Source organism: Poecile atricapillus, chromosome 6, assembly GCF_030490865.1.
Source record: "Poecile atricapillus isolate bPoeAtr1 chromosome 6, bPoeAtr1.hap1, whole genome shotgun sequence".
Lineage (NCBI taxonomy): Eukaryota > Metazoa > Chordata > Aves > Passeriformes > Paridae > Poecile > Poecile atricapillus.
The window spans coordinates 18,094,826-18,119,416 of NC_081254.1; the positions used below are offsets into that span (position 1 = coordinate 18,094,826).

At 40.4% G+C, this 24,591-nt stretch overlaps 1 protein-coding gene across 2 annotated transcripts; it reads left to right on the plus strand.

Annotated features, from left to right (window-relative positions):
- Nucleotides 1-5,200: 5,200 nt before the first annotated feature.
- MYOZ1 (myozenin 1) lies at nt 5,201-20,939 on the plus strand. Of its 2 annotated transcripts, XM_058841609.1 has the most exons (6): nt 5,201-5,390; nt 7,498-7,599; nt 8,509-8,690; nt 17,028-17,262; nt 19,383-19,542; nt 20,370-20,939. In XM_058841609.1, the coding sequence occupies exons 2-6, from the start codon at nt 7,524-7,526 to the stop codon at nt 20,599-20,601; spliced, it is 885 nt and encodes a 294-aa protein (XP_058697592.1). In that variant the 5' UTR covers nt 5,201-5,390; nt 7,498-7,523; the 3' UTR covers nt 20,602-20,939. The 2 variants fall into 2 exon arrangements, with proteins under 2 accessions (XP_058697592.1, XP_058697593.1); XM_058841610.1 differs by lacking the exon at nt 7,498-7,599.
- Nucleotides 20,940-24,591: the final 3,652 nt, after the last annotated feature.

Genomic DNA, 24,591 nt, shown 5'->3' on the forward strand with positions numbered 1-24,591 from the left:
AGACACTGAGATCAGCTGTAGGGTTAGACTGCAGGCTAAGGACATTTGTCTAAGTATAATTTTGTGGATGTTTGTCAGATTAATAGCAAGGAGGGCTTCCTTTTGCAGTGGTCTGGAGGTAGGTTTTAGGACTATCCAGCATATTTCTGATTGACTTGCCATCAGAAAATACAGAAAGGGGCAGCAACGTTTGCTGATGCCAAACCTAAGCTTCTTTCCAACCAGAAGCACAGCTCCCAAAAAAGTAAGTATACAGATGCACAGGCTGCAGATTAGGACTGCATCTTGTTTTGCCTAATAAATCTGACATAGTAGGATTATGAGCTACTCCAGATGGTTTGACACATTGCAGGACAGTTGCTGTATCTAGGACTCTTAATTAAATTCCCTGTTAACCTCTACAACCTTCTCAAGTGAGAGTCATTTCCTCTCAGAGAAGATCATGTCTGAAGGAGCCGGGCAAACAGACTTTGAAAAGTGGAACAGGAGCCTGCCAAGCCAAAGGATTTCTAAACAGCTATATAGCAGGCTAGCGATTAACTTGGCCTTCAGTACCCACCTTAGAGAGAAGTTTAAAACCAGAAAATAGTAAAGATAGATGGAGACATCTACCCCCAAGCAATCATACCCGCTGGAAGGAGAATGTGCAGCAAAGAGCACAGCAGGGAAGTGTGCGGCATGCAGGAAAGACAAGGCTATTCCCCGACAGTACAGACCTATAGCTTCAATGGCCACTAGATGTTGCCACTGTTCTCCTCTGAGTTACCTGGGGCTTTGGCATTCGCCTGATGTGGTGTTAAGTCTAGAGGGTTTAAAATCTTAGGAAGTCCTTTCTTTCTAATCTGTCCTCTTTTGACGTTCACATATGGTGTTGCTCAGTCCCACATACCAGAGGAGAAGGTCAGGCTCATACCAGGGAGTTTTGGCAGCAGGGGGCTTGCTGCAGCTTGGAGGGGATTCCTGGGTCACGCAAACAGGCTGCCCAGCAAGTAACACACCATGGGAATGGCAGCAATTTCCACACACACTCCAGCTCTGTGGTCAAATCCTACATATTTCGCAGTCCTACGTCTTATTGTGCATTAAGCCCACTTAGCGGCACTAGAGAGCCTGGCATTTACTGTTTCTCCTATTTTGGTGTTATGAAGTACTGAAAAGTTTCCCTCATGTCTGTGTAAACTGACATGAAAGAAGAATATCCATGAAGAATACATTAAATACTTTACAATAACAAAAATTATATTCATCATCATCACCTTAACAATAACCAGAAAAAAGTGCCAAATCAAGAGTTTTGCAATTTTTTTTCCAGAACAGATTGAATCATGTTGGAATCTGCTGTTTATGAATACTTGAAATATAGATCAGTCCTGGGCAACAGGGAAAAAGGAGAGCAAGAGCAAGGCTTAATTCTCAATCTTTGAAAAGTTATAGTGGTGAAGACTGATGCTGTTTTCCTGACTTCTACATGACCAAAATGTGCTCTGGAGACAGCTCTGCTGCTGATGCGTCTTTGAAGTACTGCTTGTGTCCATCTAGCAGCGTAATAAGGCAGATTTCATGTGCTAATCTTGAAATGAGTTTGTAGGCATCGACAACCTGAAGTTGGACCATTTAAAATTAGGTGTACAAGAATGCAGTGCAAAAATAAATCAATTTTGAAGATACATGTCAGAGAAAGGAAAGCTTTGTTTAGGCTGTTCTCAGGCCACTATAATGAAAGGTATATTTGGAAAGAGGGAGGTGGTCACAGTGACAGAAAGACAGTTTCTTGTATGATTATAAACTCTCTGAAGTGCTAAAAAGTCCTACAGGCAGCACATGTACAACCCTACTGTCATTTATGGAAATTCTATGTACTTAAGCAAGGATTGAATTATGCCACCAAACCACACCACAGTCCAGGTAAATGCTTCCACCATAAGCAAAACTAAACCACCTCAAGCACAGCTTGTAGTGATTTAAAACCATTAGCACTGACTAGTATGAGTGGGTAGGATAACAGAAAAATCACCGATACCTTCTTCTCAATTCATTGCATTATTTATGGTAGGGGTAGAAGATAGGTAGAATATTACCAGGGCAAAAAAGCCACTGACCTGCTGAACCTGGCACTGTGGCAGGACACAAGTGAAGTCTCTGCTAGATCTACAATTGACATTTATAGACTTGTGAACTAGACATTCCTATGTCACAGGAGAAACCGTGTATAGAAAGGAGCAGGATTTAGTTCACAGTGTGGTAACTAAAAATAAAGACATATAATTTCATTTAAACATAGCATAGGAGGCAAGAGACTCAGTTTAAGGTGTGGCTTGGTGCTTAAGTGTCAGACACAAGAGTGCTTTATACAAATCACTCTAGAAATCCTAGTGCCACACAAATAGATTCAAGGCTCAGGCTCTGTTGAGTTCATTCCAGATGCACTCCTAGGTCCCATAGCTCACCTGGTATATGTATTCTTCTCACATGAGACTTTGACTAGGCAAACAAGTGCTTTGTTGCCATCAGACCATGGTTCCTATCACTTCTTAAATATGGGCTTCAGCATCCTTGTTCTTGACCCTATCGCTGCTTGCCTCTTGCCCTTTGGGCTGGGGATCCACAGCAGAATCTTGTCTCCTGGAGCTGGCTCACCCTGAAGTGTCAGTGCCTTGTTTATGGTCCTAATTGCAGGGCATGCCTGCTCCTAGTCTGATGAGATCCTCACACACCATGCTAGACATGCCTTCTCTTCATCTTGCTATTGCTTTTCTCTACTCTCTCTTGAGTTTTATAAGAGGGATCACACCTGTTTCCTGCTCACTTCCAATTACCATGGGGATCTCTGCTCCCTTCCAGCATGCTCAGCTTCTCTGTCTCTGCAGCTGCCTGGGGTGGGAGAAAGCAGAGGCACACCAGGTGTGACAGGGAAGAGCAACCACATCAGGGAAGAGCAATCATCTTTTTGGAGCTACACCTTGCCCCAAAATCCATCAGGTTCCCAAATGATATACAGCTGGCATGAACTGTTCCCCTAAGGTGTAATTTGTACTCAGGAATGCACAGGAGATGACTGAAGACGTAAAACAACAGCTATAAAGTGGTCTGAAAACAGCTGCTGGAAGCAAGTAGAGAGGAGGCAGAGTTTAGCATCAGTCTAGTTACTGCAAAAGGTGCCATATAATGGTAGCTGCATTTCTCAACTTCTCACCTGATGATATAAATCACATTAATTTCTCAGATGATTATCAAAACAGAGCTAGAAACTTCTTTAATTTAGATGTAACTCTACCTCATGCCTTTGGGAAAGGAGAGGCAAAGGGCTCTGATTTTAAGCAATAAAGCAGCACATTGTGTTTGTTCTCACTCTGGCCCTCCATATGCCACCACCTTGTATCAGGCAGAATCTCCCATGATGAATGATGAACGGGTGTTTAGAGCAAAGGGAATTTGAATAGGAGAGCAGCATCTCAAGGAGCACAACTGGAAGTCACAGCAGACATTGGGCACTCTGGCCAAATGTCAAGCACACTGCTAAACCAATCCAGAAGAATTAATGTGGTGAGAACAACACTCCTTGTACAATCTGCAGTGAGCAGGGCTTGGCAACACCAAGACACCCGCTCCTCTGTGGCCACCTGCACTTGTGCAGAGTGGGTGTGACATATGGACAGATGGTCAGCTGTGACAGTAGCATTTGACACCTTCCAGCTTTGTGCAGATGTAAATGCCTTCGCTAGGCATGAAGCTCTGTGGTGGTGCCCCGAGCAGGCAGTGGGTGTTTACAATTTAATTGTGCTTATTTTACACTGGAACTGCTCCAGGGATTTGCTCCTGAATCACTGGCATAGTAGTGTGAGGACAGGATCTGGGCTGGACATCACTCCGGTGTATCATCCCAGCTCAGTGAAGGATGCAGGGCTCTTGTGGGCAGTGGAAAGCATAGGTCGTGCTGTTACACAAATGAGGGAGAACAAGAGCTGTGAAATAGGCACAGTGCAAGGTATACATTGTGGTTACATGGATGAAAGCAAGAGGAAAATGGGAAACTTTAGGCCAGGAGAATGCCATATGTGCCCTAACTCCAAGCAGGATATAAGGACTGTTTAATGCCCATAGGAATGTTACAGCAGTCTTCTACAGGACCTTCCTAACAGTACTGGGGATTAACACTTAGTGCTTTCAACCCAGTTATCACACTGCAAAGTTTTATATACATTTGGTGCAGGAAAAAACAACAGCAAAGTCTAGGGAAAAAGGAAAGTGGCTATCTCCTGATGTTCCTTCATTTCAACTTTGCTTGCAATTCTCTGTGCAGATGATTTTCTACTGTCATCACAACTGTGTTTTGGGATTTTTCTTCTTCTCACTATACTCTAGGATTATTCAGTGGACAACATGATTTTGATCCAATAGGGATTTAATCTTCCAACATAAAATAGAAGGACAATGTTTTCTGGAGGATTTTTGCCTTATTCAGAAGCTGAAAGGTATGTGCATCTTTGAATACTCCAGTAAAATGAGATATTTTCCTTCATCCTAAAACCAAAACCCAATTGGGTGGACAGGAAAAAGGAGAGTCACCTCATAATGAACAGGAGTTAAGGAGAGTTATTTGCATGTACAAAGCTGCACCAAATGCAGGCTATCAACCGTATTTCTGTCATTAATCAGGAAATTCATTTCCTTGCTCCTTGATTCAGTTGGGTTTCCCATACACATGAAATATCTACTTCCTAGAATTCTGTAAATATCTTTCCAGACTGTGGTTTTTCCTACTACTTGTTTCATGCATACCATTATTTTGCTTCTGTATTTTCTGAAGCATTTTAGGAAATATGTATGACATAGCCTAGAGGACACTGGGATGAATAATTAAGAAGGGGCAGAAGGAGGGTGTAAAACAGAGCAAGACCCAAGAGCTTTTGAAGCATTACTGACAAACAGGGTATTGAGAAGGTTTTATTAATTTCATCAAAAAGCAATAGAAGGAAGAAGAGGAACTGCATGTTTATTTGAACCAAGAGGAAGAAGTGAGCCACCTATGGGGTGCTTGGTCTTCCTGGACATTGAGACAGTGACTGCAGGAGACCTGAGGTGCAACCTTTTATTTTCCCCCTCTCCTCAGGGATGATAGCAGTGCTATCTGAGACTCTGCCCTCTGGGCTTTTGGCTATTAATAACCACAGGATGCCTGTGTGAGCAGCCTTCAGGAGTCAAATTCACAGCACTTTGCATCAGCACTTTGTGCTGGGCAGAGCTTCCCTGCACCCAGGCACCCTGGGAGAGTGGGGCTGCTGGACAAGCCTCCCCAGGCAGCACCCAGAGACAGGCTGGGAGGGAGCAGCCACTGCTGAGCTCTGGGGCAGGTGTGTGAGCTGGTCTGAGCCTGGCACTGCAAGCCTGAGGTGAGTTGACTGGGCAGCAAAATAGTGCAGGTGCTGGAGAAGTAGACTGGTTTGGCTTGCAGCACCAATGACTGCTGCAAAGATCAATGCACAAAAAGACAGAGAAGTTGAACCAGGTGACAGAGCTGAGGGAGAAAAGCCCTGACTTTATGTATGAGATAGTGAGGAGGATGGGGTCAGGGTCCAGCAGCTTCTGGGAGGGCTGAGAGAGCAGTAGTACGGTGTAACTCTGGACCCTGTCCATAGTGAGAGACTGCTGTCCCTTTCCTTATGCTAGACCAATTGCATGCCGTGGGCTTTTCAGTCTTCAGTCCTACTGGATTAGTAAAGAAGGACAGCAGAATGGGATGGACTTGTCCTCATCGCTGCTTGGGAATTAGTGTGAGGAGCACAGCTCCCCACCATGGCCGTCCCTTTCTGCCTTGGCCCAGGGAATCCATGTTTGTGGCAAACAGATTATTTCTCTCTGTTTTGCCAATTTTAGGACCCATCAGATGGGCCATAATCTCTCACCTCTGCTGTCTCCTGGCAGCATTGCCCCTTTCCTGTCAAGCAGGGCCTGCTTCTTTTATACAGCCAAGCAGATGTCTGGCTGCTTGAAGAGAATGTGCAGCGCGTGCGTCACGGCTGCACCTGCTCACACTTGCTTTGGGAATACCCCAGGATGGGCTCGTTTATGATGTGAACTCCACAGGCAGCATCTCAGAAAAAGGAAAAGGAAAAGCTTGCAAATCTGAAAGAAAAACTAATCCAAGGGAGTATATGCCAAAGTGATTGGCACTGCTTTGCTGTGGTTTGGCTTCTTTAAACAGTTATCACCACTCCATCAGATAAAAACCATGTTGCAAAAGAACTAATGGTGAAATGATACTTCAGAATACACAGGAGATAAAAATGTCTTGATCAGAAGGGTAGTATATAAACTCCTAGTTACAGCTGGTCGCTTGCTAGTTTTAAAATATAACTCCTAGTTCAAAGTTTTTCATTTCTGAAATCTTAAGCAAGTACAAAGAATCACAAGGACAGAGGTGGTTAGTTATTGCTGCTGCTGAAGCTAATGGGTCTTTTCCCATTTTTCTTTATAATGTATTGTGTTGTATTAGGTGGGGATCTGTCCCCTATATGCTGTTGCTTGGGAATGGATAGTGCTGAAGTGAAGGCAAGACATTTGCTCTACTTACATTATGTGTTATAACCCCTAAGAAGGATTCTCAGAAGCTGCCTGAAATGGAATTGCTGAGATTACTTGTGATTTTCCCTGGCTTTGCAGTTCAGATCTCTCATCCTATATGGGGAAAAAGATGGGGAACACTGTACCAGAAAAATGTCCCTCTTCTCCTCTTTCCCCCTCCAAAATGGTATGGGATAAGATCAACATATAAGATACAGATGCAAGTGACTTCAAACAAATTGGGTTAACAGCTTTAACAGTTTTTCCCATGCCTTTCTCCTCCAGCCTTTCTGTAACAAAACAGTAGCAGTCATAAAAGACAGAACTACTTGGAATTTTGCTTAGTTTCTTTTTTTTTTTTTTTTTTTCCTTCCAAACATGCAGTCTGGTGACTTTCTGAATACTGATTCTAATTCTAAAAGTACTACCTAAATACCCAAACCAAAACCACACATGATGCAAAGTGCTCCAAATAACTCATGGACAGACCTGAAATCTTTATCCAAAAATATATATTATCATCTAATGATAACTGCTTGTTGTTATAACATTGCATCATAGAGCAAATTTTCAAAGTGACATCCTGTTACTGCAGCACAAGATGATAACAGAGTATCCCTACAGCACACATGGATTCCGGGAGACTGCCTTGTTGCAATTAAATTGCCTCTTTTGGATAACAGTGCTATGTGGCACCTTGGCAATGCTTCTGCTGGAATCTGCTACCATATTTTGTCAGAATTCTGAGTCTCCAGAGAACCCCAGAATGGCCTGCTGATGGGATGATACCTTCCACTAGCTTCATCATGGGGAAGGGATAGAAAAGAACTTACCTGTGAAATGAAGGCTGTGTATCTTTTACCTATGGATGGCAACTAAAAGAGAGGCAAGAAATACATTTCCAGTGTTTCATTCTCCATTTCCTTGTGTGTTTAGAGCAAAGCAGAGAACCCTTTGTGGGAATGCCCCTTGCAGGGACTCCTGCTCCTGTTAAAAGGAAAAAGTCCACTAAACTCATTGGGAAGCTGACACATGAAGGTAAGATATGCAAAACTGCACATGTAAGAATTGTTTGGATTTCAACCTGAATTTTGGCCTTTAGAATATCACCTTGTCTGACTGAACTCCCAAAGCAAAACACGCAGTGAACATACCAGGAGACAGAACCACAAATTTTACTGAAGCCCAGCCTTCAACCACATCACCTTTCCTATCTTACAGCTGAAAAGCATTGCACACACCCAGGTCAAAAGTCGACCTAGATTGCACTCTGTAAACCTGTATTCTCCTGCAGCACTAATTTGGATGCACACCAGTGTAAATGGACAGAAAACATGATCTTTTACAGGTGTCAATACTACAGTGCCTAGATAGATTCTATGTTGTTCTCTCTTTTATAACCTTCATCTCATACTTGTTTTCTCACTGTGTAAAAGAGTTTCTTTGATGCCAGCACTCATTAGCTGAAAAAGACAAAGTCTCTCAGAGAAGTTAATAGAGCAGGAAGAATGTAGCCTGGAACATTTTTCTTTCTAAAGAATATGTGTGTATTGGGTAGGGTAACTTTTAAATAGCTGTGATGTCCTTTTCTTTACTTCTGACAGAATGAGGAAGGTTTTAGAGTTTTGGAAAAGTAGTCATTTGAGGCAGTACCAAGAAATCCTGCTGCACTGACTGAAATGCTTCAGATGTGGGAGACACCCATCTAATTCCACCCCTCTGCAACTTCTCTCTGCAGATTTGCTTTGATTGCAATCCAGAGTAAATCCCAAACATCTATATCCAAAGTGTCATCAATGTAAAAACTTGATGCATAGATAATTTCCTAAAATCTTAATTTAGAAGATAATTTGGGTGCTTTGAAGTCACTACTGGTGCTAGGAAGCAATAGACAAAAGACATGGACCAGAGTACTTCCTAAAGTGTCCCACTGTATGTGTTTTGTAGCTATGCCACAAGAGGTGTCCAAGCTGAACCTGGGGAAGAAGATCAGCATCCCCAGAGATGTGATGCTAGAAGAGCTTTCTCTCCTCACTAACAAAGGATCCAAGATGTTCAAATTACGTCAGCTGAGAGTGGAGAAGTTCATTTATGAGAATAACCCTGATGCCTTCACTGACAATTCTGTGGTAAGTTGAATATTAAGACTAAAATGCTACTCCATACACTCAGGGAAAGAAGGAATGGAGTGTGCCCAAGCTCTCTTCTATTTTAATGTGGGTGGGTGGGGGGTAGTGGGACGTCTACTAGCAAAGAAGTGAAGGAAGAAAACCAAATTACATAAATACTCAAGTTTTATTGCCTTTTGGCAGCAGCGTTAGTTTCCTCTGGCAAATATTTGTTATCACACATATAGAAGCATGACAAAATTCAGTACTGAGTGATGAAGGAAGGCTGCATGTTTGGCAGGTGTTCAGACCTCAGGGCAGGGCTAATTATTTTTGTATCCATTCCATTTCTTCTTTGCATTATGGCAATGATCCATCCAGGTCTGACTTGAGCTCCAGTAGATGCAGTTCTATTTTTAGTCTAAGATACTTTTATGCTTCCTGCTGGACAGAGTCCTCTGCTAATATCTGCAAGTTCCACAAGTGAAACTTCTAACCTGACTCTGAAATATTTTCAGTTAATTTGCTAGAAGCCGTTTGTCCTCTTCCAAAACATTTTCTTTTCAGATATGATGTATAAATACAGACATTCATTTTCTTTTCCCTTTCCCCTGCATTAGTACTGTTACTTAAACTTCTTTCTACAGCTAGTTGCAGTTCTAAAGTCTTTTGAAGACACCTAAACTTTTTTAAATGAAACTCTCTATTAACATGATTATCAGCATTCAGTAAAACAAATATAAAATGTTTAAGGCTTATGTGCATTTGAATGTACCACCTCACCTTCTGATGTTCTTCAAAGTTGGTTTGGTGACATCTCTTTATGGCATATACTTTCCAGTCCAAGGAAACTCAAGGAAAACATTAAAAGTTAAGCTGAAGAAAATGTTTTGCCAAACAAAAACACACTATCTTTTAGTACTCTGATGCTTTCAAAAGTAGCAATAAGAAAATACCTGTGATTCACGTCTAAAAATGACAGAATGCAGAAAGATGCCTAACTAATAAAAATGAAAATAAAATTACAACAGTAAAATTACAGATGAGGGATGACAGACCAGAGATAGAGCAAGCATATCTTGTGATGTTAAACTTTGGGCAGTCTCGTCATCTCTTTTTGCCTTAGGCAGTTCATTTCTTCAGAGAATTATCTCCTAGAAAGAATGTGAGAATGAATGGTATGTTGAACTTCAGACTCCACAGATAAATATCCTAGAGAAATGCATTCTGTTTTTATAAATACTCAGAAATTTCAGACATATTAAAACATATGAGGGCCAAGTTCATACGTGAGAATCTGGTGCAGTGAGGAGTGAGAAAATAATAAATTGATGGAATAAAAAGGCTAAAGTCCAAAGTCTCAAAAATTTTCAGGGTGTCCAAATCAAATCCAAAACAAATAAGTTGTGACAAACTGATTCAAGACTGGACATGCACAGTCACTCCATGACTGACATTACAAATGCTGATGACAATTGCTTCTCTTTTGTTAGCTGCTTTTCCTACTTTGTTTATTCATCTGTGCCTGACCTTCACTCCACACCCTATCTGTAGTGAATCTTTCTCTCTCTTTTGTAAGAACACATCTGCTCCCAAGATCTTTTAGCATAACTGTTAAGATCCTGTGCCATGGAGAAATGTAGCTGGGGGTTAGAAAATACTCTAAAAGCCTAGGATTTTCGTTATGGCTTTGCTGTATGAGAACCATGGCATGGTCTCCAAACAGCAGCTGGCATTCTGCTTAAAATCCTCCGTGATTTGCCTACAAGTCTTGCCTCCACATCCATGGTACAGATAACAAAACTCCATTGGTCAGTGCAGGAAGACTTTGGTCTGCCCTACAGCGCTCGCTCGGGGTCAGTTTAGCAAGATCAAAACGTAATTGTTACAGTTTTCTGATCGCTCCATGTGCTCACTGGTTGATCCAATAGTTGCCCTTGCAGGTAACTATTGTCACCACTGCAGGCAGCACGAGTGAGCAGCCTTGCTGCAGTCAGACTTAAGAAAAGCTGAGCAATCTCAGCAACTGAGTCATTGTCTCAGAGAGCTGGGTGCTCTTGAGCAGGTAAAGGCAACAGATCTGTAGCCTGTTATCTTCCAAACCATCAGGACAGAGCCTGACCTTAGCACCAAATAACTTCCATCAAAAAAGCCCTTTTAATTGCAGTATCTGTTTAGCTTTCTTTTCCTTTCTTTTCCTGCTCCTCTATCTGCTCAAAGGCAGATGCAGAAATGAAAGCTTAAACAAAAGATGACTGTGAAGAAGATAGTGTCAGAGTAAGAAGTCCTACTGCTACACCCAGTTACTTCCTCCTCACAATTAACTTCCACGTCCTTTGCTCCCCATCCCAAATAAGTTATTGTGTCTTTGAGGTTGTGGGACAGAGAAGAAATTTGAAGCTGGTGGTGTGTTTTCTGCTTTTATATCATAGATTTCTTAACTGTCCTGTCTTAAAATATTCTCAGAACACACTGAAGAAAGCAGGGCAAGGCAGGTCTGGGATGGAGTATGTATTGTTTCTTTCCCACAAAAGAAGTTTACCAGCAAGATAATGTAATATAAAACACACACAAAGAGAAAGGTTATTAAAAATAAATCCAGACCATATAAGGGGTTCCAGAATAGCCTGTACTGTAGCCATAAACCTTCCACACAAGGGAGAAGATCTCAGCAGTCATGTGTCATTGACCCACCCTTCTGCTTCTCTCCTCCTCCTTTTCCTCCAGCCAAAAATCCACACTGGACAATCAGATCAGTCTCCCTACTTGTAGCAGAGGAAACGTATCTATTGTGTGTACATGAATGTCAGACAGCTCCATGCAAAAGTGAAAACCCACCACTCTCTGTCACTGCTGCAGCTCTACACACCCAGTTAAAGGCAAACAGTAGCTAAACCCCCAGTCAAAAGGACTGACCATTCCCAACATGAGTAAAATGAAATGCACTACCTACTGTGGAGCTGTTTCCAATACTGTGACTCTCTCTGCTTGCAAATATACAGTACAAGAGGAAGGTTTTAGAGAGGGGTGAGTTTGACACCAATATCCTGCCAAACAGGGAGAATTTGGGCAACATCCTCCTTGTTTGGTGCTGTGCTGGAAAAGCTGGGTTCTTCTGAACCCTGTCCAGTAAACCATATGTAGGATTTCTTCTCCTCACCCCAGGCTGTGCCACCCACAGGAACTGTGATTCTCTCCATGTCTCAGAGGATATTTTCACTTCATTGTGGAGCTGCAAGATATAATTTATTACTGACTAAAGACCATGATGAAACCCTATCTTGCTATGTGGTCTAGTGCTGTATCATCTGGCCGACTAGAGAATGAGGGAAATCACTACATTTATTTTTTAGTGGTGAAACTGAACCATGGGATAGATTAATGAGTCACCCAAAACCACAGACAGGGTCTCAGCCTTGTTTTTGGATCTCCTAAATCCCACTTCATGGTTCAGCAGTTAATAGATCAGCAGGTCACAAACCTTTCCTTCATAATGCTAAATGTGTTTGGCCTCAAACACATTAAGATCATGTGAAACAATATTTCTTAGCCCTCCAGCCTCCCTCATTATTGCCCGAACTTCTTTCGAGATCCCACCTCTGCTTTTGAACCTCAGTGTAAGACCTTGCTGTCAAGTGGAAACTTTATAACACTTCGCTGCCAGGCATTAAGGGGAAACTGAAAACAAAGCCATAGTTATATGTCTCGGATGTTGCCATCACTGTTTTCTTCCAGTAAGAATCCTTACATATAGTCCTTCTGCTAGTCAAAACCTGTGGCTTGATTTGGGTTATATGAAGAAGAACTTCATTTTTCTCCCTCCTTTTTATATTTTATTATCAGATCTTAAATTAAAACAAAAAACAGTATCTAAATAGACAATTATGAGCAGTAGTACCTCAAAAACCACACCAACCCACAACCAAAATCCCCATCTTGGTTGTTTCTTACACTCATCCACAAGTTATATAATAAATGCAGCTTCCAATCATGGCAAAGCTTGTATGAAAACAAACAGATGTGTTGGCAATTTCTGCTGGACTTCAGGTCAAGAGGTCTCTTTTAAGCTGATGCCAACTGTGGAACAAAATCTAAGAAGTCAAAAGATTTGGAAGACTGCTCTTCTGGATAATGGTAGGAGTTAGTACTCTTTTTGGTGCTGAACAAGAACTCAGAGCAGGCAGAAGTAGCAGGAAGAAAATGGAAGTGATTATGTTACAAACTAAAAGTGATGCTTCACAGCAGACAGCAGTACACAATCAACCTGCCTCAGAGATTTTCCATGATAAATAGCCAGGCATGTTACAGTGTCTGAAGGAAAACAATGATGGAGAAACAAAGATATTAACATGCAGCTGGTTGGTTTATTACAGAGGCATGCACTGATGGCTCTGTATGCCCCTTAATGTATTTAGATGAATTCCAATCAAGATCAGTGGAGGTAAGCTTAAAGGGGAAATGTTAGGAAAGTATCTTTTTCTAGGAGTTCTGATCTGCATGGAATGTTAAACCTCTTGATCAAATATTACAGGATAATTACAGGCTAAGATACAAGTCTCAGGTTATGACCTAAGTGGAGCAAGCCAGGTGAGATTGTAACTTGTATAACAAAATGAACCTTGCTGCACTGGAGCTGGATTGTTGCAGAAGACTTAGAGGTCCCATTATACCCAAAGCTGTGTTAGAGTGAACATGGAGTCTGATGCATTCAAGAAGTGACTGGTGTGGGAAAAGCAGAGTAACAGAAAAAAAAGAGCCTTTTGTTTTCCACAGCAATTTGTTGGACCACTATGAGAAAACTCCGAACCAAAATTCTGAAACACTATTTCTTTCATCCACAAAGAAAATGTGGCAAAGATGATATAAAATATACAAATAAGATATATCTAAGTTTGGGTAGCATTAGGTAAAAATTACTTTTATTTAGATGGGTAAATTCAGGCACAGAGGCAAAAATTATTTTGCCTAAGATGAAACAGCAAGTCAGAAATGGACCTGGACATAGAAAGCAGGAGCTCAACCTGCTGTACCTCTTGGGGTAACAAGTTTAAAAAATAATAGTGTAAGATGCTTCAACAGCTTCTTTTTTCATCCTTTTTTAAAAAGTGAGTCATAGGTTTAAGACTATGCAATTCCAAATGAAGGATTGAGGCCCACGCTTTGATAAAAACAGCAGACAGTCTATGAGACTCTCCAAGTCTGAATTTTAAATCTCCCATCCCACCATTAAGGAGCATTTGAGTGGCTGCCTGGAGACAACACAGTCCAGTAACTTCAGAAGTGTTAGTAACTACATAGGCATCAAATATTTGGGGAGCTCTTTATCAGTGAGGTGGAAATAGAAACACATTTGGTGGCCTCAATCATTTTCTTTAGGACACAGCAAGGAGCTGAAAGGGAGCACACAGTGTCTCTCCTGGGGACTGCCTGCAGTGACGTCAGGGCCTTGAGATACATAGAGATCTCAGCTCCATTAGGTGGATCATCTTTCATTATCTGGTTTTTATTAGGCACATGCTCTAGAGAATTCAGAATTTGTCCATCTAAGCACTCAGCCTGCAGGAGTAGGCTCTTGCTAGCACTAAGGACTTCAAAGACATGAGCCAAATTTGTTTAGCCAACCCAGGGGACCCACCACGTGAACTTGCAACAAACGTTCTCTTATTAGAGTGGATTTAGGGATGCCCAGGGACTGATAATACTCACACTCTCCAACAATCCACAGACAGGAGGAGCTGTGCGATCTGTCCCCAGATCCAACAGGAGAAGGCTGCCAGCCATCTCAATTGACATTCCTGGACTTCCCTCCTGGAACTCCCACCAACACAGTCAATCAAGAGAGGCTGGTTTTATAATGTGAATATGCATATATGTAAAAGTTCCACATGGTGTTAGCAGTATCCCAAGACATGCATTCTCCTCAAGTGTGAGCTCTAAAACTCCACTTTAAAACTCTGACCAGACGTGTGATCCCTGTACTGGAGACAAAGCTGTACCTACGCAGCTTTGACTATGTTGAGACTCCTGCTTGAGGCTGTCATTCCTGAGCTCCGCTGTCTTGGAAAATCTTTCAAAAAGATCAATTTCCCTTTGCCTCATGTTAATTTGAGCTAAGACAAACAATTGTGGTGGCCAAAACTAAAGAAAATTATATTTTTGTTCTAGTGAGTAGACTGGGGTGTTGCATGTCTTTCCTATCTGAATGGAGTTGCCTACTTTTAGCAGATCAGATGTTTTCCCAGCAGGCCCATGAAGAATCATGAACTAGCTTATGGCAAATAAAGCTAATTTAATTTGCAGCTAAATAAGATTTAGGAGTGGCTTTCCTGAGACAGACCTTCTGTTTCAGAGAAACTTCATTCCTACATAGTGATAATACTGCAATTTAAAATAACACCAGATGACAATGATGCCCCTCCCTAGTCACATCAAATACTGCTGTGAGCGGAAACAAAACAGCCCTTTTTACTGCAGCTCATGTTATGCTGATGCTTTGTGACTTTTTTTTCTGTTGCAGAAAAAGCATGTAAGAGAAATAAGCATTTAATTCTCAGAAGAGGCACACAGCACGGGTAAAACTTGAAGGAAAACAGATACAAATTCTATTTTGAAAGTAGTGAGCAAATCATTTAGAAGCATTACCCTTGCATATATATTAACATTTTGAAAATAACCTCATTCTGACCCCTAACACTCAAAATACCCTTTTTCAGTTTGCCTTTTTGCAGCTACATAGCTGCCATGCATAATTGAGCAGATTGCCCTGTTAGCTCCTGTGTACAGTTTAATGCTCACAATCCTCTCCCCACACAGTGCTTCCTGACATTCACGGGAACATTACCTCCTCTGTTCCTAAGAAGGGAATTCCCTGCAGCTAGGAGAAGGACAGACAGTCCCTAAAGGCCCTGGGGGCACCAGCTCTGCCACTTCAGCCTGCAGCTGGCTGCCTGCCTGGGTTGCAGCCTGGTGACCTGCTGTGAAACCCTGGACACTGTTGTGGGAGACACAGGGAGCAGAGGGTTAGCTAATTCTGCCTTGAGCCTTGTGGGGTTTTCACTTCTCGACTATTTTTAGCTGACTGAACAGCTGGCCTTGGAAGCCTGTTTACAGCCTGGAAAGCTTCTTTTTGCTAAACTGTGCTAGGTGTAAGAGCCCTGAGAAAGCCTTAACTCTCTGAGAGCCATCTCTGAGGCTGCTTGAGATGAATTTATACAGGTAGAATCGCAGCATGAGGAATGACAGATTCATTCAATGTCATTCACGTGTATTTGTTACATCTTTGTGCATTTAATAGCCAATTTCCTAGTTCAACAGGAAAGACTATATGTGATATATAACCCAGGTTACTTGTATTATATAGCTGTGTGGGCTGTACTACACAAGAGATACCTTTTTAAGTCTGACAGGAGTCAAGTTTTGATGTCACTTAATACCAATATGTAAAATATTTTTCTGAACATACTATATCAGTTTCTATTCCACACAATTTTCTATGTGCAAAGACAGGATATTACACCAAAGTATATACCACAAGGTCTATAAATCCTGCATGGATTGTTTGCTCTTTTACTACATACCGCAGAGATTGTCCCTTCTAGCCTAGACAAGAGAGAGTGAATGGTCTGCAAAATAAGAACAACTTAATTTTACTGATGGATACAACTTTCTTTCTCACCCTGTTGGTTAGATTTGGTTTGCTAATTCACATACTGCTACAAACAAAATTCTTCCTTTTTGTCATTTCCCCCTTGTGGTTTCCAGGAAATATTTTCTGTTTTTCCAGGCTGCTTTCTCTTCAGTTTTTCACAACATCTAAATACTCCTCCCCAGGCAAACCTTCATATAAACGGAAAGCAGGCAAAAAGGCAGACATCTCCCTGGCGTTTATGTTGTCACAAATACCCCGCTGTTCTGGTGACCTGTAACACCTCATTCCCACAGCGTAATCGAGCTGGGGTTATGTTAGTTTTGACATGAAAACACTTCCTTTTTCTTTCCCAGCTTGCTTTCTCACAGGTTAGCCAGGTTATCTCTGTTTGGACTTTTACCTGCTCTGACAAAAGCTAAATTTCCTTTCCCCTCCTCCTCTATTTCATAGTTATAATTGTTAGGGACAACAACACCTTGATCACATAAATGACTGAGATATGTGTACTTCCATTGCCACTTCTGCTGTTCCACAGCAGCTCCTATACTGAATAAAGGAAATAACTCACATGAAGTTCTGTCACTGGCTTTGTAATGGAGACACAGAACTGGTCAGATCACAGAGACTCAGGAGTTCACGACCCAACCCTGCAAACATGAATAGACCATGTCCTGTAACAGATTCAGCCATACTATTTTCTCCTCCCCTAGGATCACTTTCAGAAGTTCATCCCACCAGGAGGGCATTATGGAGAAGATGCTCAAGGCTATGCCCATGGGCGGATGGTAGGAGGAATGCCAGCTGGGCAGCATGGCTCCAGTACGCAGCAGCATCCTGGTGTCCCTCCTAGGCTTGGAAGCAGAGGAGGCACCAGAGATGGTGAAGAGGAGCATGCAGGGAAATCATCTGGAAGTGGTGGAGAAGGAGGCGATGGTACTGGCAAAGGCAAGTATCCTGCTGCAAGAGCAAGAAACTAAAGCTATCAGACCACATGCCAAGCCTACTCTTCAGGACAAGCAAATTAATCTAACACCTGGGTTCTTCCAAAGTTCCAGTATAAATTCTAGAAGAGTTGAACTGCTTTTATCCTGATGGTTTTGTTTGTATGCTTCTATGTTACTCAACCAAAGGCAGGAGGCAGAAATACCTTCCTTGACTGGACCACAGAAATGACAGGAAACTTATCTGCTGAGCTCCTACGGTTGATAGAGCAGTAGGCCAGTACAGCTATGCCATGCCAGTGTGGCACTCCTTCCTTCCTTCCAAGGGTTCCCACTGACCACTGCTGGAGAGAGTGCTATTAGCTCTTTAGACCAGTAGTCTGATCTGAATATCAGACTTGAATATCTGAGCCCTGATTTCAAATCAAAGCTTCTACATACACAAAGAACACTTTCCAGATAATCTTCAGAAAGGAGCAGCAATATTTATAAAAGTTATTAGATAACCATCACTGGGCCACTGAGGCAATATCAGGCAATAACTTTATGAGTAAAAGTAGTTTTAGTTCAATTTAGTCTTTGCCTGATTTTATCCTTTGTTTAATTTGACTAGAAATCTCTAGAAACAAATACCTAGTACAAGAATCATCAGATGAAATCATAACTTTAACAGTCTCTATAGGACTGAAAAAAAAATAAAAAAATTGCTTTGGAAGCAGGAATAACTGCCTTGAGTAACCAAATGAATGACTTGTAAAATCCAAGTTTTTTCATTTACATTCTGGAATAATGTGCATTTTATATCAAAATCAGCTTTTACATTTCCTGTGAAAAAGCAATCTGTATAGACTCTTATAGTCTTCTTACAGGAGATTTTTCTTCATTGTTATCCTGTGTGTTGGGAGAAGGAGGATTAATATCATCCTATAGCTTTCACTGCAGAGACAGATCCCAGCTGCTTTTATGTTTTGACCCTAGCAATCAATTTGCTGGTAAACTGCTTAGTTTAAATACGCCACCAAGAAAGAGGGGAGTAGTTGTTTTTATTTTTTTTTAATGAAAATGAGATTCTTGTAAGTGTCTGCAATGCTCTGAAAGCAAGGAAACCCCAGGACTTGGCATGGTTTGAAATAAGCATGAGAAATAAAGGAGGTGTGATAAAGAAGAAAGGTTCATATAATAGTCTTCATTCTTTGCCACTTACTTCATAAGGATTTGTTTTCTACACGAAATGTAGCACCATGAAAGCACCAGAATGTCTCTCTCCATTAACCTATTATTCTCATCTGCCCTAATCAAGCTAAGTAGATGTCATTGCTCAGAAGTTTAAAGGTTTTTGAAGGATGAAAATATTATAAGTGTGCTACATATCAATACAAAGCTTATGCTATTACTAGCAAGGTGGTATTATACACAGCTGGGGGAAGGGTAATGCGGAATGAAATCCCTTGTCTAAACTAATTTGCTTAATGAAGCAGCTAGAAGCTAATCTAAATTTTCTAGCAATCAAGTGTCTGACTTTACAACAAAGTGCAGCTCCAGTCACCAACAGGATTTTAATGTCCAGTGAGATACCACATAATATTTACAAACTGCTTTTATCCATCCTGAGGTGATTGAGACAGACTTGTCTTTAACATCCCAGTTCAGAAGAGGAAAAAGATGAATGTCTGTTCATGTAATCACAAAGAAAACACTAGGTAATGTCTGCTATGATCTGACAGAAAATAAAGAAAAGTAAATTAAGAAATTCTATAGCATCTTTCCTCATATAAAGTTTCCCCCCTGTTAGTGGAAGAGATGATGAGGTGAGGACTTTAGTTCTTTCTATAAAAGCAACCAAAAAAAAAAGAAAAAAAAATAAGCTTTCAAATATATGCTTTAATGCAAATTCCAGGATGAGTGGCTCTTAGACTATGGTACTATCTGCTTTTGTAGATAAGGACAGAAGCAGTGTATGATCATCCTTTTAAAACAGAAATCTAACCATAAAAGCTTGTATTGATGTAGGAGTCACAGAATCTGGAAATAAAGCTGGTGCCTCAACTTCAGAAGCACAATACAGAAGCACAATGCAGTCAGAGTGCCATCTAACTAGACTGCTTTTCCTTTCTCTGTTTACAGATGGAAAGTCAGGAGGCAAAAAAGTTACTATATTTAAAACTTATATTTCCCCTTGGGAACGAGCAATGGGTATCAGCCCTGAGGACAAAAGTCAGTTCTCCACGGACTTACTGTCATACAGCCCTAAAGCTGATTTTCCCCATTACAAGTCTTTTAACCGGTAAGTCTTCTTAGATATTCAATGCAGTTTATTTAGCAAGAGAAAACACAATAATGCTGACCATAGCCATAGTGTACTGTAAATAAGTTTTAGTTGCATGTCATTTTGCTTAGCCCAGTCTCCGGTGGACAAAATGTTTGGAAGACTACAAAGCCAAAATACATTAAGAGCTAGAGATTTTTAATTCAGATTATGCACAGAAAACCTATGCAGTTGGATAAGAGGACTTTAATCCTATTTGCCTTTCTTTCCCCATTTTACCAGGAGATGTAGTTTGCTACTGTTTTTTACTGCAACCCTTTGAAGTTGAAGAGGTCAGAAAAAATACTTATGAGCAGCAGCCATATTCTTCACAGCACTTAATATACAGATCAGGATGTTACTGCTGTTACTGATAAGAACTGAAAGTTTTACAAATATTTTTAGGGCAGCAAAAATTTTCTGTTAGCCTCTCTGTACAATTTTGCCACCCACCTTCATAGCTTCAGGACATCAGTACCAAGGACAAACCCACATCCCACTCATTTCTGCAATAATGTAGCCTCTGCCTGCTACACATACAGAATACTAACAGGTGTGAAAGGTGTATGGTTTGATGGAGATTGATGCAGCAAGCGTGAAAGAAGTGCACTGCAGCATATGTGTATGTTTACATAATTTTTAGTACATGTGCAACAGATACATCTATGTTCTCATGAAGGATTTGTTGGCCAGTCAATTGCAGCAGTAGCAAAATTTAGAATATTGATAACTTTGAGTATTTATTTTATAAATCCTGTTGTTTACCTATGCTCTGTTTGCTAACTCCATGTATTCCCCTATGCCAGGACTGCCATGCCTTATGGGGGTTATGAAAAAGCAGCCAAACGGATGACCTTCAAAGTGCCTCAGTTTGATATCTGCCCTTTGCTCCCAGAATCTCTCATGATCTATAATCAAAATTTCAGCAAAAGACCCTCCTTCAACAGAACCCCAATACCTTGGATGCCTTCAGGAGACTTCTCAGAGTACCAGACTACAGTCAATGTGCCAGTGTGTGGTGAAACAGAAGAGCTGTAAATCCCCACTGCCAAGACCTTCCCTTTTTTCTCAGCCCTTTCTCTTTGCAAGTTGATAGTAAGGAGCGGAAAAGTGCAACTCTAGTTCTGCCAGCTCTTCCTTTCTTTTGCCCGCAGCCAAGACAAGTCCCTAGCAGGTTTTAAACTTCTCTTCACTATATTGTTAATCTAAATCACACACAGTTTGAGGAAAAGGAGCTTTTTATTCACTAGCACATTAGAGGCCAAGACTAAGGAAGTGTTTTTCTGTTTAGCAATGCTACATGCTGCCTGTCTGATTGATAATGAACCTGTTTTGTCATATATTAACAAAAAAATAAAACACCAAGATGAAAAATAGCTTTTGTGTTTTCTCCTTAAAAAGTGTTGCTGAAAGAATTTGGGGATTAGCAACAACTAAAGTTTCAATCTCAGAATGAGACTATTAGCCAGGGAAGAAAGATCAGGGACTGACAGGGATGGTCGTAAGATTTAAATATATCCAAGTGGCTTGGAAAAATACCGCCAAAGTGATGGGGAAGAATGATGACTTTGAGAGGAAATTAGAAAAACATCAGAGATGAACTAGCAAGTCAGCCTGTCAGCAAAACAGACAGCTTAAAGTATTTCATTGTCACATAAGATTCCCCAGCTTTCCAGAGTATAAACTAGGTGACAGCTTAAGCAATTTTTTGGTGTTGGTTTTTAGGGTTTTTTTCTTTTTTTTTTTTTTTTTTTTTTTTTTTAATAAGAGAGATGATAAAGTTGATAAGTTGGGAAGCAACAGAGGCACACCACAGTAGGATGGCTTGCCCATAATTACAGAGCAAGAAAACAAATGCTTTAATAATAACAGAGCTAATTTGACACCTACCACAGTGCATTAGTTATTCAAATAAACACCATCAAAGTCTATTCCATTTCTTGCAGCAGTTTCAGCAATGCCACACAAATAGGAAGAAAGGCAGGCACTGTGGAAAACCAATAAAGAATTCCTGCTTGGGGACTGGTTTGGAATTCTGTTCTTGTGCCTCCACATTTCCTCCTGTAAGCAGGGCTGAACAGCTTATTCATGGGGATAGCTTCCACTGAAGTGCTTTTAATTTAGGAGTTTTTCCTCCTTGTCTAGAAATTCCTGCAGCCATGTATTTGTTTTTTATTCTGTTGGGAGTTATGTGGTTGGCTTTATTACATGCCTCAATAAGGCTACTGACAGGGCTACTGTGAGATCTGTTTAAAATTATGCTAATAATATCAAGCTGCAAAAATAATTAATGAGTAGTTTCCTAACCTTTCTGCTGCAATGGCTAAAGAACATTTATTATATATCCCATTAAATTATTAAGAAGTATCCATAACTCAGTTCTGTGACTAAACTTAGAAATATTAAGGTGGTACTTTGATCTGAAGAACATTTCAACAAAAATGAAGCTCTGTTTGAGCTCTGTTTGGAAAGAAGGTTGCTGTTTTCCAATATTTTAAATCAATCTAGCTTTTAAATTGCATTGTAATTAAGGAAGATGGATTTCTTTTGCAATTCAAAAGCACTTTAATACAAGAACCTACAATGACAAGGCTAGAAATTCAGAAAGTCAGAGGAAAACAAGGTGACAAGAAGCAAAATATTCTCCCACTAAGTAAGCCATTTATTGCCTTTCCTTTTCAGACACAGATTTTAGCCTACTGCAATATAGAATTACATGATTAAAAAAAAAAAGTGGAATACATTAGACTTTCATGGTAAATATGTCAGGAATGGCAGAAACGAGATTGTTTGGTAGCCACATGTAACAATCTATTTTCAGTAGCAGGTATTCCAGATCATGGGCCAGCTAAGGAATGTCAAGGTGCAGAGAGAACTGGCTGCTCTGAGGAGGGGCTGCCCCAGATAGTCACAGCACAGGTCTCAGGTCCACCCAGGACACAAGAGTGCAGGCCAGCACCTTTGCAACATTGCTCACACAAAGGACCCCAGGTCTGGGTCTGAGCTAAAAAAAAGAGATTTCTGGGCCACAAGTGGGGTGAAGGTCCCAGATGAGGTTAGTTCAAGGAAGAGCTGCACACAGGATGCATACAGGACAATGACAGCAAAATGTTTGGGAATTCCAGTCAAATCACAACAACCACTTGAGTTCTATTCACAGAAAAACAGACTGAATAAAATAGGTCCTTAAACACGCAGACAGGTAAGGAATGCATGCAGAAATAGCACAGTGCTCTCTGGTGGCCTAGTCTCAAAGCTCCCAGGTACAAGGAAAGCAGCACCATCCTGCAGGTAGCTAAAGGGCTGGGCACGTACCCAAAGCTCTCTCTGGTTCACAATATACTGTTGGACAAGGGGTCTTGTCAACACACTCCATTAACCCAAACCCCAAATGGGGGTAGAAGTTGCAATGTCCTTGGAATTAGTACTGTATCACTGAAAATTGTTAATAATATTGCTGTAATTCATACTTGCAAGCCGTTTCCTTGGTATTGGTACATTTGCTTAATAAGGCACATAGCTCGTCTTTTGCCAGTGCACTTTCAAATCCTGTCAAGCAGGATTTATGTGCTTTTGTTTCTAGTACAAAATGAGAAAAACAACACTACATGTTGTAGAACAATTCAGACAACTATTGTCTTGTTGTTTGCACAGCCTAAATGACATGCTAGTTTAGTCATTATGCAAAGTAATGGTACAAGTGAGAGAAAAATCAGTAATCCAAATTCTGTCTCAAAAATAATTACTTTGAGTAAGGCTTTCAGCTACTGTTAATCAGGGCAGAAGTTTGTCCATAAAGATCAAATATTTAAAAGGAAGTAAGAAAGAGCTCCTGTTCTTTGTTTTCCTTGGGCTGTGATGCAGACTCAGGGGAATTGCCTATGTCAGAGAAGTGTTTATATTGGGAATTAGAGGATTTTATTAGATTTAATTACAGTGGATTTTGTCCCACATAGTAGAAGCTACAGAATGGAAAGTCAGTCATCTGCTTTTAAGCAGGATCATCATAGTTAGAGATAAAAAAGAACAAATTATTGAGCTCATCCTCTTGAAAAGGCTACAGTTCCCTTATACAGGATATACTGGATATTGAGCTTGTACTCCATGGAACAACAGCTAAAAATCCACTTAATAGAGAGGGGCTGACCCGTGAAAAATGGATTGCATAGAATTTTGTGACATCCAGATCTTTAATTCAAAACAAAATGCTCTCACATTTTTAGTTATTTACATTGTCATTTCTAGGAATATTATTTTACAGTTTCCAAGCTTTGAAATGTTTCTCTCATGAAGACAAATTCTATGATAAAGAATCCAAGCCATGCTAAAAATGCATTCAAAAATAGTACTCACATTTTAATGCAAAAGAAAAGCATTTCAAAGAAATCTCAGCAATATTATCCAGAAATATCGTCTCAGATGTTTTAAAACTTTGCCTGAAGTTATAGATGATGGCATAAATATGTTATTAATTATATTAATTATGATCATATATCTACTAATAAATGTCTCTTCAGTTAATGTAATTAATTAGCAGTGCCTTTATGTTTTTGCTCTCTATGTATTTAACACACAGTAAGTGTTATCTCTGACAATCATCTGCTTGCAGTACAACTTACATGAAGCTTTAAGGAGTGCAAGTACTTGCTCAGATATATTTTGTGCTAATTAACACATGCAGTAAAGGGAAGAGAACTACATAAACAACCCCGAAGCAGTGCTTTTAAAATGCAACCTAAACTTCAGTCAGCTTAATAAACAAATTCTCAAATAAAAACTCTTACTTTGATTTTCAATTATATTTTTTTTAGAAACATTATTTACATCAAAACTTTTAATGCATTTTGTCCAACTACTTTTAAGAAAACCTGCAGGGTTCTTTTTTGTGTGTTTATTTTGATATTTTGATTAACAATATAAGAAACACAAAATGTTTTTTGCAAAGAGTTTTAATTTTAAAAGTCTGTTTCTCATTTAAACAAAATGTCATGTGAAATATTTCAGAGAGAACTGAAGAGATACAAATAA